General features: G+C 48.0%; 2 protein-coding genes across 2 annotated transcripts in view; one reads left to right on the plus strand and one right to left on the minus strand.

Annotated features, from left to right (window-relative positions):
• Positions 1 to 1,461, plus strand: part of ADAM19 (ADAM metallopeptidase domain 19) — a gene marked incomplete at its 3' end in the record, with an annotated part of 32,385 nt that extends 30,924 nt beyond the window's left edge. Inside the window, exons 21-22 of the mRNA XM_082006272.1 lie at positions 560 to 676; positions 1,441 to 1,461. Coding sequence (XP_081862398.1) covers positions 560 to 676; positions 1,441 to 1,461 — 138 coding nt within the window. The remainder of the gene's footprint in view (positions 1 to 559; positions 677 to 1,440) is intronic.
• A 4,442-nt stretch (positions 1,462 to 5,903) lies between these two features.
• Positions 5,904 to 13,842, minus strand: NIPAL4 (NIPA like domain containing 4; the record flags this gene model as incomplete). Its single annotated transcript, XM_082005958.1, has 6 exons — positions 5,904 to 6,508; positions 6,612 to 6,772; positions 7,884 to 7,974; positions 8,996 to 9,052; positions 11,818 to 12,066; positions 13,806 to 13,842. 6 exons carry the CDS (start codon positions 13,840 to 13,842, stop codon positions 5,904 to 5,906), a joined length of 1,200 nt encoding a protein of 399 aa, XP_081862084.1.
• Positions 13,843 to 16,767: the final 2,925 nt, after the last annotated feature.

Raw genomic sequence — 16,767 nt, forward strand, 5'->3', positions numbered from 1 at the left:
TGGATCCTCTAGTAGCCAGAATATGATGTGCTTTCAGCCCGCAGCTCCGTTCGGGATGCAGAGCAAGGTGACCCTCTTACCCTGTTTGGTTGTCCTCGGTTTGAAGCCAGCTGCCCAATGGTCATGAAGAGCCCATCTGGTCTTCATGAAACTTGATAGGTGAAAAACTCGTACATGTTGAAAACCACTAATCACTTGCATAATAGGATAAGCAGTAGCAGCAGCCACCTGCGCTCCCCCCTTTCTTCAGAGAGGGAGAGGTCTTTGCAAGCATGGTTTTGCCTATATCTCTTCAGTCCTTTGTCTCAGACAGGGATGCACAGTCTGAGTTGTGATGGGGACTCCTGCCCAGTCTGTAAGGTTTCTCCTGTTTTTCATCATGCAGCCTTTAGATTGTAATAATATGCCTGGAGCTAACTCCAAACCAGCGACATTGGGGTGTGCAGCTACATACCCAATCTGCTGTCTCAGACTTACAAAAAATTAAAAATAGTATCTCTGTTTTCAGGCCATGCAACTTTCCAGGGTGAGAATTCAACACTCTCTCTTTTTTGCATAGGATATCTCTAGGCCCCGGCCACCCCAAAGAGCTCTGCCAGCTAATCCTGTCCCAGCCAGACCCAGAGCCTGGCCTGCACACCCCAGAACCCCAGGACAACTCCAGCCTGCGGCAGAGGTAGGCACCGAGTGCAGTTATGGCAAGCACAGCAGTATCCCCTCACCACTGGGGAATAAAAGTACTCTGAAGGGAGGAACCTTGCTATCATACAGCAAAACAACTTCATGCACAGCCCCGATGGGTGGAAATGGAAAGGCTGTTCCGTTGGTTGCCTTCATTGCAGGAGCCTCTGTTTTTACCTGTTCCTTATTAAGCACTTACTAGGTTAAGCAAAACAATTAATTCAGTCCTCCACATCCCTGAGCACTTCCTCAGCTAAAATATTTGTGTGAGTGGGGCTGAGCAACAAGGAGATGTGTGACCCAGGCTGGTTAGTGAAGAGCAGCAAAACAAGAAGGTCCACACAAGGCTTGAGGACCCCAGTAAGGAACAGAAACCCTCTCTAGCCATGGCTAAGGAGATGCTTTCTCTGCAGGGATTGTTTCCCAAAATTGTCCTTAATAAGGACCATTAGTAAGGGATTTTGAGTCACTGAGTTCAGCTCCCTGCAAGTTGGACTCCTTAACACAAAACACCTCCATTCCACATACACAGGTGTTGTCTCCAGCTGACAACATTCTTAAGGCCGGCTGTGAAAAATTGAAAAAACTGCATGAACTTCATTGTGACCCTGGTGGGAGAGTTTCCTATGTGATGCATTAGGGTGTGAGTGCATGTGAACAGAAACAGGGTTGCCCTGTCAACTCCAGGAGCAGGAGAGGGTAGCATTTGCTCTTTCATCAGTGCTCACCCCTCTCTTCTCCATTTTCCATCTCACCCAGAATGGTGTTGGGACGGCTTGAGCGGTGAATGTCTTGAAAGTGGGACAGCTGGGCTCCCACGGGCGCTCATGAAGCAGCCTGTTGCCAGGTGGCTCTGACCTTCATGGAGACTGGATGGCCTTCATCACCCAAAAAAACATTCACAGCCACAGACTGTTTCGGTTCATCTCCTCTACCCTCACCAGTTTCCTATGTGACTCAACAAGCTGCGGTCAGGCTCGGCAGGAGTGCCCCTGGGAACTGCGCCGGTACATGCCAAGCTGAGCTCAACCCTCTCTGCCGAGAGCCTTTTCCATATAGGGATGACTTGTTTATACGGCATTTAAATATTATTGTGCAATATCCAATGCAGGGATGGGGTGATGGGGGTTTCACATGTTTTCAATCAGTTATTTAAGTGTTACCAGGGAGAACAAGCTGTGAGTGCTTGCCCTGATGGGCTTTCAGGTAAGACCCCGACCTGTTGGCTTCCTCAGCCCGTCCGTGCAGCTGCAGGAGCATACGTTGGTGCTATACAGAAGCCGCTGCCTCCTGGGAGAGCAGAAGGCAGCCATCGATAACTTTCTTCAGCTTATTCTCAGTTTACAGCGGGTGACAATTGGGGCCACAACAGGGACCAAACCATGGACATATTCCTGGTTAAAATAATTTGTGGCTCACTGTGGATTTTTATTAGCTTTAATAGAGCAGATTAATTATTTTTCCCATATAGCCATCTTCAGCAAGAGCGTTGCAACCTGTCTGTCCTCCAGCACTCACTTGTCTTGCCTCAGTATGTCAGACCCGGCAGCAGCCCCAGCGTGGCCTGTGCGCTCTCACCCGTGTCACCGGGACACGGGCGAGGTACGACAGGGAAACCCTCTGGCCAAGACACTGAGCCAGTGGCCAGAAGGAAGCTCAGCAAAGGGCAGTGCTGAAACCTCCTCTCCAGCATACGGTACTGCAGATAATCATAGACACTTTTGCACATGTTTCCTCAGGCTTTGGTCTGTGCTGAGCCCTAATTCAGCATGGGCTGTCTGCTCCCATACCAGTGAGAAACCTACCTTAAAACTGCCCAGGTGGTAAAACAGCAGAAATATTAACGTGATACATGGTGCTTTTATAGGGCAGCTCATTTACTCCAGGGGTTTTTCTGCAGGATGCAGATGGAGAGAGCTGTCTGTGTGCACTTTAAGCAGCTGATGGTTCTGACCCCAAGGACCCTCCCTTATGACTGGGTTTTTTTCTCCTAATGGTTTAGCCTTTTGTACATTTTTTTCTCAGGATTTTAAATGAAGACCTTTTGTTATGCCAAAGTTTTTCTTTTTTTTTTTTTTTCCCTTGAAATGATTTCCTGGGACAACCCAGGGAATTCTGGAGCTATGGTTACAATAACAACTCTGTTGTGGCTGATTTATTATGACAAATCCTCAAACAGTGTGATTGCTGCTGCACATGTGAAAAGTGTATTATTGGCATAAAGAAAAAAAGTCTTGTCTGATGATTCTCTTTCCCTGAGCTCTACTGAGTGAAAAAAACAACCCAGATAAACCTTGAGCACTCATTAAATTTGTAGTTATATGTAGCAGTGTATTTGTAGGATGATTTAAACCACAGTAGTTTTTGCAACTTTACTACCTCTTTCTCCACAAGAAAAGAGTACACAGGGTGTGTCTTGAATTTCTGGTTGATTATTCCTTATCTTGATCATTTTGGACCTTTCCTTACGTTCTATATACTTGGAAAACAAACCAACCTAAAATACTTCTCTCTCAAATAAGAGATGGCAAGTGAAAGACTTCAGCTTTCTAATCTTTGTATGTCTTTTTCTATAGTTGGGGTATATTATATATAAACAACCTATCTATTCAGACAACCCCCAAATGTGTTGTTTCTTGGGGTGCAGCTCATGTGCCTCTGTAATGGCATGTGTTACTGCTCACAGGTGGAGCAGTAAGCTGGGCACATACTGTACACATGCCGCAGTAGTATAGATTCAACAAGAACTTGATCTTACATCTGAGCCCTCACTGAAGACAGCAGCATCTTTATCAGATGGCCATCAAAAAGCACTAAGAATATTTTCACTGCATTTCATGTGAGCATGGGATCAAGCTTTTAAAAGAGAACAACTGGACCTGCCCAAGACTTAATGGAAAACTTTATTGCTGGGATATCATAAAGTCTCCAAAAGGTAGTTTTAAGTAAGTCCTTTTAAATTTTCATGTGTGTGCAAATTGAGTGTATGAGAATAGGGGAACTGCAGGAGGAGTAAAAGATGGTAAAACCTGATTTTTTGAAAGATAGTGTTACTTGGGAGAACATATACCAATACATCTCACTTTCTCCTGTGTCCACATATTAATGGTTTACAATAATGCTCTCTGTGCATCTATGCAAATACTTGAAGAATGCAATTCATTGTGCCTTTTGCCCAGTTTTAATAAATTTGTCGGTTGTTGTTAATAAATATTCTGTCACTGTTATTTTGTCACCTTGGTTCAAATCTTCATTTTATATGTGGCATTTGTCCAGAGATGGCAGGATAGCTGGAGGAATGGCTTTTATGCAATGCAGTTCAAGGCAGTGGGAAGGATGAGTCCTGTTTACAATCGGTTTCTAAAATAAAATGTATAAAGTATTACACCAGTTGGGATGCCAAAAACAAAGACAGAGTGAATTACTTGGATTATTTTCTGCTACCAAAGGAGGTCGCTGCTGTTTTACTCTCTGCCTCAGATCCTCTTCCTGGTGTACTCTGCTGTCCTTCAGCCTGTTTATCCTTTAGGGCTGCACCAATAAGATCAGAGAAATCATCAAAAACTTTCAGGAAAAGCCTTTATTTCCCATTCCACATTCCAAAAAAAGTACTGAAATGTTATTAAAATAAGAGTTTGCATATACCTCTCCCCCCAACCCCAGCCCACATTTGCTCAGACCCAGGTGTAACCAGGTCAGCATCTCAGCATCAGTGTGTGCTGTGGTCCAGGGCTAACCCAGCCAGAGCTGCCTCCAGAGCGAGCCAGCGTGGCAAAGCCGGCTCAGGCTTCGCCGCTCCCTGTTTGGGATTTGCTGTGAGCAAATGGGCTCCAGTCTCCCAGCAGCAAGATGGGAGAAACTTTTAACTGTGGTAATGCCTGCCTTTTTCACCCTCCAGCTCAAAATGTTATTTCTCTCATCCCTTCATCTTTACCACTGATACAAGTCCGAGGGGGTTTTGAAGGTGAGCGATGAGCAAGAGTCCAGTTAACATCCATACTATCCTGAGAGAGATGGAGAGGGGTGAACGGGACCGCTCTAGGACAAACTGCATCCCTACAGCTCTGTGGAGCATCACCCACTTACGCCTGTTTGGCTTTTAACGCACAGCTCATACCTCCCTCTAAACAACAACAACAACAACAAAAAAGCCTTTGGGCTTAAATGATAGCAGGAGAGGTCACAGGGCTCAAAGAGTTGGGGGGCTCTCCAAGGTCAAGACATTTGCTAAGGAAAAAAACCTTAAAATTTACAGCCACTCGGTCTTCCATGCTGAAAAGATTTCCACAGACCACAAAGAGTCTTGAAGATGGTGGCAGTGTTTCTCCTGACACAGAATCTACCCTGCCACAGCTTCCCAGCCTGAGCAGAGGCTGCCCCTTGCTCAGTGAGGTCTGGATCAGGCCCAGTGGCTTCATCAACCATATCAACATGGCCTGGGCACCATAGCTGCCAAGGGAAAAAGCCCAAACGAACAAAAACCCACGTAAAACTAATTAACACTGTGCTGCAGGGAAACGCCTGCATCTCACAAAAAACAAAAGCTGAAAAAGATTTCTCTGCCATGGTCCTGTAAAAACACTTTATGGCATGGGTCCTGCCACTGAGCCTAACTGAGCACCTATTCCAAAATTTGCCAGGTTTTGCCCATATTCACCAATATTCTTGTCCCATATTTGCCGAGTAAGTAATTTAAGATGGATGAGCAGAGTCTGAATAGCAGGCGTACACCATTCAGTCCTTGTCTCTCACCTCCATTTGAGATACTGGTGTGTATTTTAGCATTCATGCAAGCGTCTAGAAAGGAAAAAAAAAAGACAAAAACACTAATCAATGACTTAATCAGGGCCTGGAAATAAACACATCAATGGCCACCCGGGGGAGGGAGTACAAGAGTAAACATTAGCTCTGCCAAGAATGAGAGATGGGAAGGGGCCTCAGAAAGGAGCTTTGTCCCAGGAGTATCATATTTCAAGAGGATTTTAATTTTCAGTGGCTGCATGTATTAAAGCCCAGTGAGGAATAAATATACCCCTTGCTGCCATACCATGGGAAAGACCCAATCCAAAAGCCCAGAGAAAGCCTTGGCTTGACTCTACCAAGCTTTGGATAAGACACTCTTGGTTTTATTTTCAGCTTTTCCTTTTTTAAATTGCTCACTAGCATCTGGAATGTTGACATCAACCCATTCACCCAACCTTCAGACCCATGCATATCATGCGCTAGGTGTAGATCATGAATACTTTGGTTTTATCCTCTGGGGCTATGCTGGAGTTGTCCACCTCTATGAGGATGTTCTTGTCATCTTGGGTGATTGGTGCTTGCTGTCCACTCTGGAGGACTTGTGGTAGATTCCCTAAACTGACATCCATGTCTTTGAAGGCATGGAGTAAAAACACCCCTAAAATGATGGTGAGGAAGCCACAAACTGTCCCAATGATGTCCACTACAGTCATAGTGACCCACTCCTTAAAGAGGATGATGGAAGTTGTGATGACGATGGTGGTGAACAGCACATAGTAGATGGGAAACACCAAAGAGGTGTTGAAAATGTCTAGAGACTTATTGAGGTAGTTAATTTGTGTAGTGATGGATGCCACCAGCGTGATGACTAGGATCCACGTCAACGGGTGCTGCAGCACAGGCCGGCCAGCAAAGAAGCCCTTGATGGCAATACCCAGGCCCTTGACTGAGGACACGGAGAAGGCACCAATAACGGAGCAGATGGTGAGGTAGATGAGGATGTTGCTCTGGCCATAGCGAGGTGCGAGGTAGAAGATCAGGAGGAAGCAGACAGCCAAGAGGATCGCAGCGTAAGTGAGGAAACCTGGAAGAGGGAGAGAAATAACTCAAAACTGAGTGGCAGGGATGGGGGACAGAGCAGTACACACTACCCAGACCCAAGAGAAAAAACACGACCTCCTGCGTACCTGGCTCTTTTAGCTTAGAGGACATTTCATCCAGAGTGGTGACCTCCTCGTCCTCTGGGGCATGTATCACCATCACAGTGCTGCCCACGAGGCTCAGCATGCAGCCCAGCTTTCCCAGCAGGTTGAGTCGTTCTCCAAGCAAATATGAAGACAGGATGGCACTGCAGAGGACAGAAAAAACATCAGCTGGTGGTTTAAAGTCCTTTAAAGAAGGAATAGCAGCCAAAATAAGGTAAAGAATGCCTTCATGTGATTACAAGGACACAACTTTTTTTGGAGTAAATTTGTTGGATTCCAGTGTGTTAATACGCAATCATACTGCATCTACTGACAGCTGAACCTGCAGAGATGCAGGTGTTCTCTGTAGATCACAGTTCAGGTATCAGCAAGGTAAAAAAATGCTGAAGGTATTAGCACATCTTCAGAAATATTTTTGAGATCTGCAGATTCACTCATGAGCTGTTGGGCATAATGAAGCCTTTAGTGCCCAGGGGAATGGCTTCAAGGACCACTGTAACAGGGAAAAACCCCAACCTAACAACAAAAGAGTTACCTTAATTTTAACTAAATCATCAGAGCTATTGATCCCCAGAGAAATTCTGAAGGTACTGGGGCTACAGATATATCTACAAAAACACCTAGTTGCTGTCCATAAAAATTTGGGGCAAGACACCAGAGCAGTCCCAGCTCTCAGTTTGCTTATGCGTTTCACAATAACAGTCCTTCTATAAAACCTTCAGTACCTGGAGTCATGTATTTTGATAGGAAACTCCTTTTGAAAAACAAAAAATCAAAATCAAATAGGGTTTCAGCCCTTTTGGCAACAGATAAAAGTATAAAAACATAACATCAGAGGACCTTAAAAGCCTAGAAAATAAAAGGCGAGTGAAAGACAGTTTAAAAAGAAGCCTGATATTTTTGACCCTTTTAGATTTTTAGTGTTGTTCACTACAAAACCAAACCAAACCCAACCTTGAATAGGCTAAAGAGCTGGAATAAAGAAGAAAGTAACACTGACAGTTGCAATAATTTAACCAGAAGTATACGTGGCTGCTAGCCACATGCAGCATTTCTAGAAGGGCATGTTACTTAATGTGGTGGTTTCCAGATGATCCTCCAAAAGGACAACAACTATTAGAGTGTTTTTTAGAAAACGCTGGGACAATTTTTCCTTTTGGCAGAATAAATCACATTAACATCACTTCAAGTCTTTCTATCTTACAAGACAAACAGGCAAATAAAAAAATGGCAAACTATAGACACATAAATCACCTTATGAGCACGCTCAGAGCCCCCAGAGGCGTGACAATAGTTGCAGGAGCAAAGGCATAGGCGGCGAAGTTGGCAGCTTCCCCTCCACCCACTAAACAAACACAAGAAAAATAAATACCAGTGAGTTACAGTATACTTTTTGTGTTTTCCCTTGCGGGCTTGCAGACTAGTAAAACGCCAGTTAAAGAATGGGTTTTATCACGGGGGTTTCATGTTGCTTCTATACAGAGCCAGAGAGTGGGTGAAAATCCCTCAATTACAAACTACCGCAAGCAGAGGCACCCCCGGAGCCCGGCAACTCTCGGAGAAGGGCTGGGGGTGCCAGGGCTGGGCCACGCCGCAGCTGACCCGTATTAACTCATCACAGCCCCACGGCCCGGCCAGGCAGCTGCGGCGCGTCCGGGCGATGAACGGGGCGGGGGCAGCTCCGGGAGCCCCAGCGCGCCCTGGGGCCGCCGCGTCCTCCCCCGGCTGAGCTGGCCCCGTCCCCCGGGCAGCGAGTATCGTGTGCTTGCTTAGGGGCTGTGCGGCAGGAGCCGCAAGGGCAGGGCGAGGTGCGAGCACCTTGAGCTGCTGCAGTAGCAGCAGTGAGAGCCTGAAAAGACTGCTCTGGGAAACCCTCTTGTGAAATCTGCGGCTACGAGTCCAATTTGAGAAGATACTGTAATGCTGCAGCGTGGAAAAAGGTTTGCAAGGCTTGGTCTACGGGAAAACAAGTTTTGCTCAAGAAAGGAGCTACTACCAGCACCTCCTTGTTATGTCCCTTGTGCTGCAGCAGTAACCTTTCCCGGACACCCCGGGCGCGCGCAGGAGGCCGTTTGCCCTGTGCCTGGTACGCAGGCAGACTAGCCAGCTGCCTTATTAAAACCTGGCTTTTCATGCTTTTGATCAGGTGAAACTGAGCTAGCAAGTCCTACCAGCCCTGCAGGAGGATGGCAAGGGAGATCCTCTGCGGCTCACTGCCTCCACTCTACTTGAGGTACCTCTGCCGAGGGTGGGGGAACGCACCAGAGAAAAGGCTTTAAGCCACCAGATGCTGGGCTCTTCCACAGCTGATTCACAGGGATGGACTCTGGAAAAGCTGCAAACCCAGGGAAAAAACTTCTACTTACTGGTTAACAAGCCAGCCCACCAAAGCCAGTCTTTTAGGTAGCCGTGGCCTCCATCTCCTGGGGAAGCAAAGCACACAGATGTGCAGGAGTTAACAACCATGTTCTTTGGAGCGAGAGATGAGAAACATTCTTTGGAGAGGGACAAACTGCAATGGGAAAAGTGTGACAAAGGAAACAGCCTGGCAGGACAGAATATGCAGATGTGCCATCCTATGTGGAAATTATGTTGAGTCAAGGGTTAGTGGAAGCTGGCACTTAGGGCTGGACAATGCAAATAAATACAATAAATCGGTGGTTTAATCCTGGGTGGCAATTGGAATGGCACACTTTGCCCCAAAGCCACAGAGGTTATCAGCCTGGGGTGCAGCCTGCCCTGCTGCAGCATGGAGCTTGGGGCTGCCCTTCAGCCCTGGGAGCTGTGGTCATCCTTGCTGGTTCGTCAGGGTGCATCGGCCCCTAAACCCAGCAACAAACACCCCAGCTAAGCTCCCACAGACTGGTCATGTGTTGTCTTGCATGTTCCGCTTGCCTGCGCCCTGTGGGATGCTCCCAGAACGGAGGGACGAAGGATGGCAGGGGCTGCTCTGTGCTGGGTGCCCCCCACCCAAAGGCTGCTCCCTGGGACACTGCCAGTCCACATCCTGCCCACGGGGAGCCTGCGCTTCACCACACATCCCACCGGCTCGCTGTGGAGTCTCGTGCGAGGGTACTAAGGTAAGGCAATGAGTTTTTCCCAAATCTAACTCAACTGAGGGTTATAGCTCTGAAGGATAAAGAGGGGAAAAACTTGGTTGGTTGCTCTGTGCGGGCACGTGGTGCCATAGTTTGTGTTGCTGTATGGTTGTGGTGAAGGGCTCCCTGCATCCTGTCCCAGAAGTTATTTGCTCCTTTTTACGCTGCTTTGTATTGTAGTTGTGTCATAGGGCCTCAGCTTGAATTGCTAGATACCTTAAAGTTAACTTTATGTGGAACAGTCATTATGTGACTGAGCATTTCTGATGAAAAATTATTCCTGATATTGGAACAACTAAATGAAACAAAATGTGCATATAAATGAGGAAGAATGGATATGCTGTGTTGGGAACTAACCCAGCTCTGGTCTTAACCCGCAAGCTGTTAGATATAACGAGCTTGAACCTGCTGACATTGTGAATGCTGGTTTTGCTGGGTCAGAGGGAGCCCATGTTTTTGATAAGTCTGACCTGACTGGAGCTAGGGTTTGACCTGCCTTGGAGAAAAGTGATGTGCTCAGATAGCAGGGGTGGAACATGGGACTGAGAGATTAAAGGGTGAGGCAGGGAAAAGGGGAATGAAGAGGCAGACAGGAAGACTTCAGGACATGTGGAGAAATCTTTTACTAGAATTCAGCCTCTTGCTTATCAACAAGTTCACAAATGCTGAAGTTCAAATGTTATGCTTTGGTATTCCTTAGAAATTGCTGGTTTACTTGTTTTGGTGTTTTGTTTTTTGCTTGGTTGGGTTTTTTCTCAAGAACTCTTTTTTTCAGTTTCAGTTTCCTGTCATTAATCTCTAATTCCGCATTAAACATCCCGAAAAATAGGGAGGGGTTTGCTCTTGTCTTACTGGCTTGGCTCTGTTGTGGGAGGAGTTCATGGAGGGAAGGGGGAGAGAGACGTCTTCTACCGTTGAAACAATACTGATATTTCATTGTGCAAATAGAATGCCAAAAAGCAAACCCATCTGAGTTCAGCAGTTGCATGTGGCCAGCCTAATGGCAGAGGATGGAGACAGACTCAAGACTGGCCTGCAGCTCAGGTGCTGTTGGTAGCTTTGCTGGTTGACTCTGGACAGTCACTTCATGGTTCCATGTCTCTGTGTCCCCATATAGGGGACAGCATAATGGGGATGGCGATATTTACTTCCTTTGTAAATGATTTAAGAATCGTTCCTAGGCCAGAACTGGAAAGCAGTAGTATTTTAATTATCATTAGTTTGTTTTGTAGTTATGCAAGTAGGTCAGCTGCCAGGTAGGACTTCTGCCACTGCTAGAGCGCATGTTTGTAATGCTGATGGGATGCATCCAATTCCACAGTGCAGTTCCGCTGTAGGCAGTGCTCCTCCACCATTTCCCATCCACATATACGTGCACATAAACACACGCCTCGCCCTCAGAGCTTAGTGCTAGAGGAAAGTTTTATCTACATGTTGTTGAGCAACATACCTCAGAAGTATCCTTTCTGGCAACCAAAAGCAGAGTTCACACAGATTGCAGGCGTGCAGTCCTGCGTTAATGAATGGCTCTTGCTAATGGAATTAAAGCACATGGGGCTGCATCCTTGTCTCAGAGTCTTGGTGGCAAAGCTCCCTAATGTATCAGTAAGAGCAAGAGTGGGGTCATGGAGCTGTGCTGTTCTGCTCTGGTCTGTGGCACGGGCATGACTTGCACCTTTGCGCAAAGGGGCACATTTCAAAGAGCTTTCAACACTCTGATTTGTCCTGGCCTCACACTTTCCCACAGATGAGCTGTGATGGGCACGTATTGCTCTTCTGGTGGGTGTGCATCTGATCACACAATGCATGTGACTTGCTATTTGTGGTGCAAGGCAGGGGGATGCTGCTTTTAGCTGAGCCCTTCCAATGCAGGGCTCTGTAAATTAGCTCCTCAGCTCCAGCACAGCACTGCTCTTTGGGTCTTGCACAGGAAAATGTATCCACAAAAGGTCTTATTTACATTGCTGGTGGAAGGCTGGCATGTGTACTCAGCGGTGTTCGCTTGCCTTAGGGCGTGCTGGAGTTTGGATGATGTGTGTGATTTTGAGAACAGCTGGACCTCCTCCCTCCTGCCCCCCACAAAACCTTACCTGCCCTGGTGCCTCCCTTCTCCACCAGCCGTAGCAGCCCTTTCTTCTTGAGGATGACACTGCTTCCGATGAGGAAGCTGGAGAAGACAGCCAAGCCCAGGCCAATGTAGAATCCATAATTGCTTTCTAGCCGAGTTACCCAGAAGTTATCTAAAGTCCCATTGTCCTGGACAGAGTCAGCTGGGTCAGCATTGCTGATCACTTGGCAAACAACCCGGTGGGAAAGGCATGAAAGGGTGACCAGAGACCCTGTGAGACCACCATGGAGAGAAAGCAGCAAATTACTGATATGACTATCAACAGTGCTTCTATTGGCCTTTGGACTCGTTCAGGTGTCCCTCTGAACAGCCACCCGTGCTGTCACCCTAATAGCACATACCCCACCAGCTCTTAAAAACCCAGGACACCTCTTTACTCACGTGTGGAAATGGTAAGATGTTGAGTGACAGATTTATGGCGTGCGGTTCAAGCAGCTTGTTGACACTGAATGTGTCTGCCAGTCTACACACTGAACTGGAAGGCCACAAGGACCACTACAATAATGTAATTTGAATTTCCAAACATCTATGCCAGAGTCTTTCCACCAAACTCCAACGTTAGGAGTTTGAACTATGCCTTATCAACACTCAACCTTGTTGACTCAAAGGCTTTGGTGCTTTCCAGCCAACTAATCCTTGCATCTGCCAGCTCGTCTGCAGCTTACAGCTTTGAGTTTAATGTGGAGTGATGCCAGTACTTTGTAACTGTGCATCTGTTCCAGCCCTGTGTACTGAGCAGTGCCATGGGATCTCTCATAAGACAGTAACAGATTCGTCCCGGACCAAAGTTTCATTTCTGTGTTGCCTCTACTTTCTAATGGTTTTATTCTACCTCTTTGCCAAGTGCTCGTGAAGCACACCAAGTCCTGCCAGTGTGGAAGGACTGAAAGCAGGCAGAGTTTTCTGCTGTTAACACCAAAAGCACTTAACCCCTGTGTCTCTAGCCAAGGTGTGGTGTTGTGTGTGGGTGGGAAAATTGCTGAGTTTCTTCCTACCCTCACACTCCTACCACACCCAGCACATCTTTCTATCGCAATCTTTACTCCAAGTGTAGTAAAGACAGCGTGACTGTGACTGTGGGGAACAGAACAGCCAGGTGGAGTGTCACAAAAGTCCCTTTTGTGGGACTTTTAGTAATTAGTAAAATTAGTAAAAATTAGTAAAACTAATTTTTTCTGCCTGAATTCACATAGGAATTATGGAGCAAGTATTTGTGTCTCTGCAGGCAGATGTATACAATAGCTAAACTGCTCACAGTACTGCCGGCAGCCTGGGCATGGGTCCTGCCTTTCTCCTGAACCAAGAGACTGGCTTAGATCTTCTGCAGCTGCACCCCAGTCCCTGGCACGTGCAGCTGAGGATTTGTATCCAAACTCTTTCTAATGGAAAAAATTCCCGTGACTTTGTAGATAAGTTTCCAAGGGCTTCCTAAGAGGTTTCTTTTCTAATAGAAAAGCATCCTTGACTGTGGAAATATTTCCTGGGGAATAGGGGAGCATCTTGCCTCCTCAGCTGGGTGGAAGTCTCTGCGATGTGCTACCGGGCACAAGCATAAGGCAGTGGGATGGGGTGATTACCGACTGGGCTAGGTGTCTTTAAAGGAACATAACAAATCCTAGCTTCTCTGTATCTGCCGTGAGGCTGGCTTGCCGCTGGCAGAGCGGGCTGTGCGTGGCGTGCGGGTAAAGCGAGTTTCCCCATTCCTATACAGACCTCAAAAACAAACAAACAAACAAACAAAAAAAAAAGAGAAACCCCAAACCCAGAAAAAGAGGGCAGTGACAGGGTGCAGCCCCAAAGCCAGAGGTGGGGGGTAAGGCCGGGGGGCTCAGCCCCCGCGGTAGGGAGGGACACCCCCCCCTCCCCCCCGCCGGCTCCCCGCGGGCCGGGCCGAGCCCCGGGGCTGCTCCCGCTCCCCCCGCGGGCCGGGCCGGCCCGAGGTGCACCCACCGTTGCTGCAGCTGCTGTTCGCCTCCAGCGGCTCCATCTCCTTCGTCCTCCGGACGGCTCAGAGCATCCCGGCGCTCAGGGCAGAAGCCGCTCCCGGCGGGACGGGGCTGGGCCGGGCGGACGGCTCCCCCGCCCGTCCCGCTCCGCCTCCGGGACGGGGCCGGCCCGCCGCTGGGCTCGGCGCAGCGGCAGTGGGTGCCCGGGCAAGCCTCGCTCCCCTGGGCGAGCCACCTCCCCCTGCAACCCCTGCACCCCAGCCCCGGCTGCACAGCCCCATTGCTGCCCGGGGCCCCGGCCTGCTCGGGGGCGGGGGCAGGAGGAGGGTACGGAGGCAGCAGCGGGTGGGTTCGACATGCACAGATCTGGGACGAGGCTCCCTGCCTCAGCCCAGGCAGGGATTTCGCCTCTGGCGTGTGTGGTTCTGGCTGCAGTGGTTGGGAGAAGGTGCTGTGGAAGCAGGAGGCTGCGATCCGGGCTGGTGGGCGAGCGCGGCTGCAGCAGCGGAGCTGCGGGGCACCGGCTGTACGCCGGGCGGGTTGTGCGCTGTGGACTTCATACGTGCAGAGTATGGTGGAACAGAAATTAAAAGTAAACGAGAGAAATTAAATCCTGTACTGCTGAAGATAACCTCCTCTTAGTAAGAAAGACTGAGGCTGCAGTTAATATAGCAAGGACACATTTCAGAAAGTGTCCTGTTGCTTCAAGCATCGGTGTTTGTTACTCTCCACTCAGTACTATGGCTCTGTGCAGTAGGTTGTAGGACAAGGATGAAGTTGGGGGGCTGAGAAATACGTGGAAGTCTAGTGAAGATGGACATATCCTAATGGAAGTTTTGCGGTGGGTGCGGGGTTCCCTGCATCGTGTACTCGCTGGGCAAAGGCGTGTTCTCTGCTGAAGGTCAGGCCAAATTTCCCTAATGGACTTCCTGAGTTTTGAGTTGTAGCGGGAAAGGCCAGGCTCCAGGCAAAGGTGCATTTGAAAAAGAAATATCAGCAGAAGATGAGTGTGCAATGACAAGGGCGGTCTTGTACTGTAAAGTGTTGTGCAGAAGAGATTGGAGATCCAGGACACAATTCCACCAGCAGCAGCAGCAGTGATTTAAGACTTAGCTGCCTCTGTGCTGAATCCCAGCCCTGAGAAAGTTAGCCTATGGGCTTCTCCATCACTTAAATTCATTTTACACCCTTTTATTTTGTGACTGTTTAGTTGGCAGGTCTCACTCTCATGGTCACGTGGTTCAGCCCATACTATAGTTCGGGGGCTGTAGCTCCCCCCTCAACTCCCCGTCCCAGCCGAAGCCTCTCTCACTAATATTAGCGTGCGAACATTTCGGAGCCTGTTGCACACCAGTGTGGTTTGCCTTCATCCCCACCCTCCTCTTGCCGACGCCCTCCCTTCCTGTGTTTGTGTGCAGTGGCTGTGTGTACACAGAAACCTACTGCTGATACAAAAGCCCTTTCGTTGCAGCAAGAGCCATTAGCCAGATTTTGCTGTCGGTCAGCAGAGATAAGTAAAACCAACAGTAAACCAATAGCTTTTCTTCATCAAGCCTACATTTATAGGTAGAAATGGTTTCTGTCATAAGGCAATATAAAGATGTAAGATTGCAGGATCTGAACGTGTCTGAAAATTTGCTGGTTTTTTCCCCATAAAATATATTACCTGTTACTACAGAAATTGCCCTTAGACCATCAAGTTGCAGCATTGCTAGCACCGCATGGATCCTTCACTCAGCGCCCAATCCTATCTCTGTACAACTGTTTTCTCCAGGAAATGTAATGTTCAAGTATTTTGTGAGTCATTTGATTTTAATCGAGTCTGTTCATCAGTCACAGATATGCAGGTCACTGTCTGGGAGATGGTGCCAGCCAAATCCCACGTCCTTCCCTTTATCACAAGAGCACTTGATAATGAACGCAAATGTGTGGCAGCGGGTTTTGATGTAGGAAATGAAATGTGTGCTGATTTATCAGTGATCTGGGAGCAACTTCTGCTGCTGTTACATATTATGCAGGCAAAAGGCACCCTGGGTGAGACAGGGATGGCAGGATTTGGCCTTTATTTAGTAAATTTACTCGCTGATGCCGCTTAAGAGCTATTCATGCAATGTGTGAATACGAGGCTGACTGCAGAAACCGAGGTGATGGCGGAGTGGGACAAGTGTTTGCTGTGTTTGCAGTGCTGACTGTCTGCGGCTGGCTGGGGAATTCGTGTCCCCCGTCCCCTCGCAGGCTGCTCCGCCTGCTTGCTCTGGGGCACTGTGGGGCTATTCCCTTTGCTGGACCTTCTCCAACAGCCCGAGGTCTTGCTCATAGCTGGGGATTCCTAATGGTGATGTGGTTATTGGCAGTTAAACTGCGTCCAAAATAATTTCCAAGCTTTTGTGAGTGTTGTTGACATCTGTTCAGAGCACCATTGCCCACTGTGCACAAAGAGGTGTTAAGGAGAGAGGAAATGTTTATGGAAGGGAACTGGGGTTAAAATAATCCTTTTGGTCATGGTGCAACCTCATAAATTACTGCTGCAGCAAAGGGAGTGGTGCAGTCAAAAGCAAAAGGCACTTTGGGCCACAGCTTTATCTTCACCTGTTAGCTTGATTTCCTAAAGGAAAAGGCTAATGTGACCACATACAAGTGTGTTTATGTACCCCTCCTCATCCCCAAAGGTATTTGACCCCATGGCCTGCTTTTGTCATGTTTGACAAGGGGACAATGCATGTGAGCTGGCTCTCAGACATCGGGAAAGGAGGGTGCCTAGTGGTCACCACTGTGGGAGAAGCTTCAGTCAGATCTTGTAATCAACCCCGGGACACACGTGTGTCACGTGTTTCTTTCTCTCTGGTGCAGGGGCTGCGGGGGTGTGGTATATAAAATCAGTAAGTCACAGGAGTTGCATTTGATGGACTTGGTAAGGCTGATGGCAATATGGGAGTTAAAAGCCAGGTAGGATTGGCATGGAGTTG

This window comes from Phaethon aethereus, assembly GCF_964289735.1.
Source record: "Phaethon aethereus genome assembly, chromosome: 14".
Lineage (NCBI taxonomy): Eukaryota > Metazoa > Chordata > Aves > Phaethontiformes > Phaethontidae > Phaethon > Phaethon aethereus.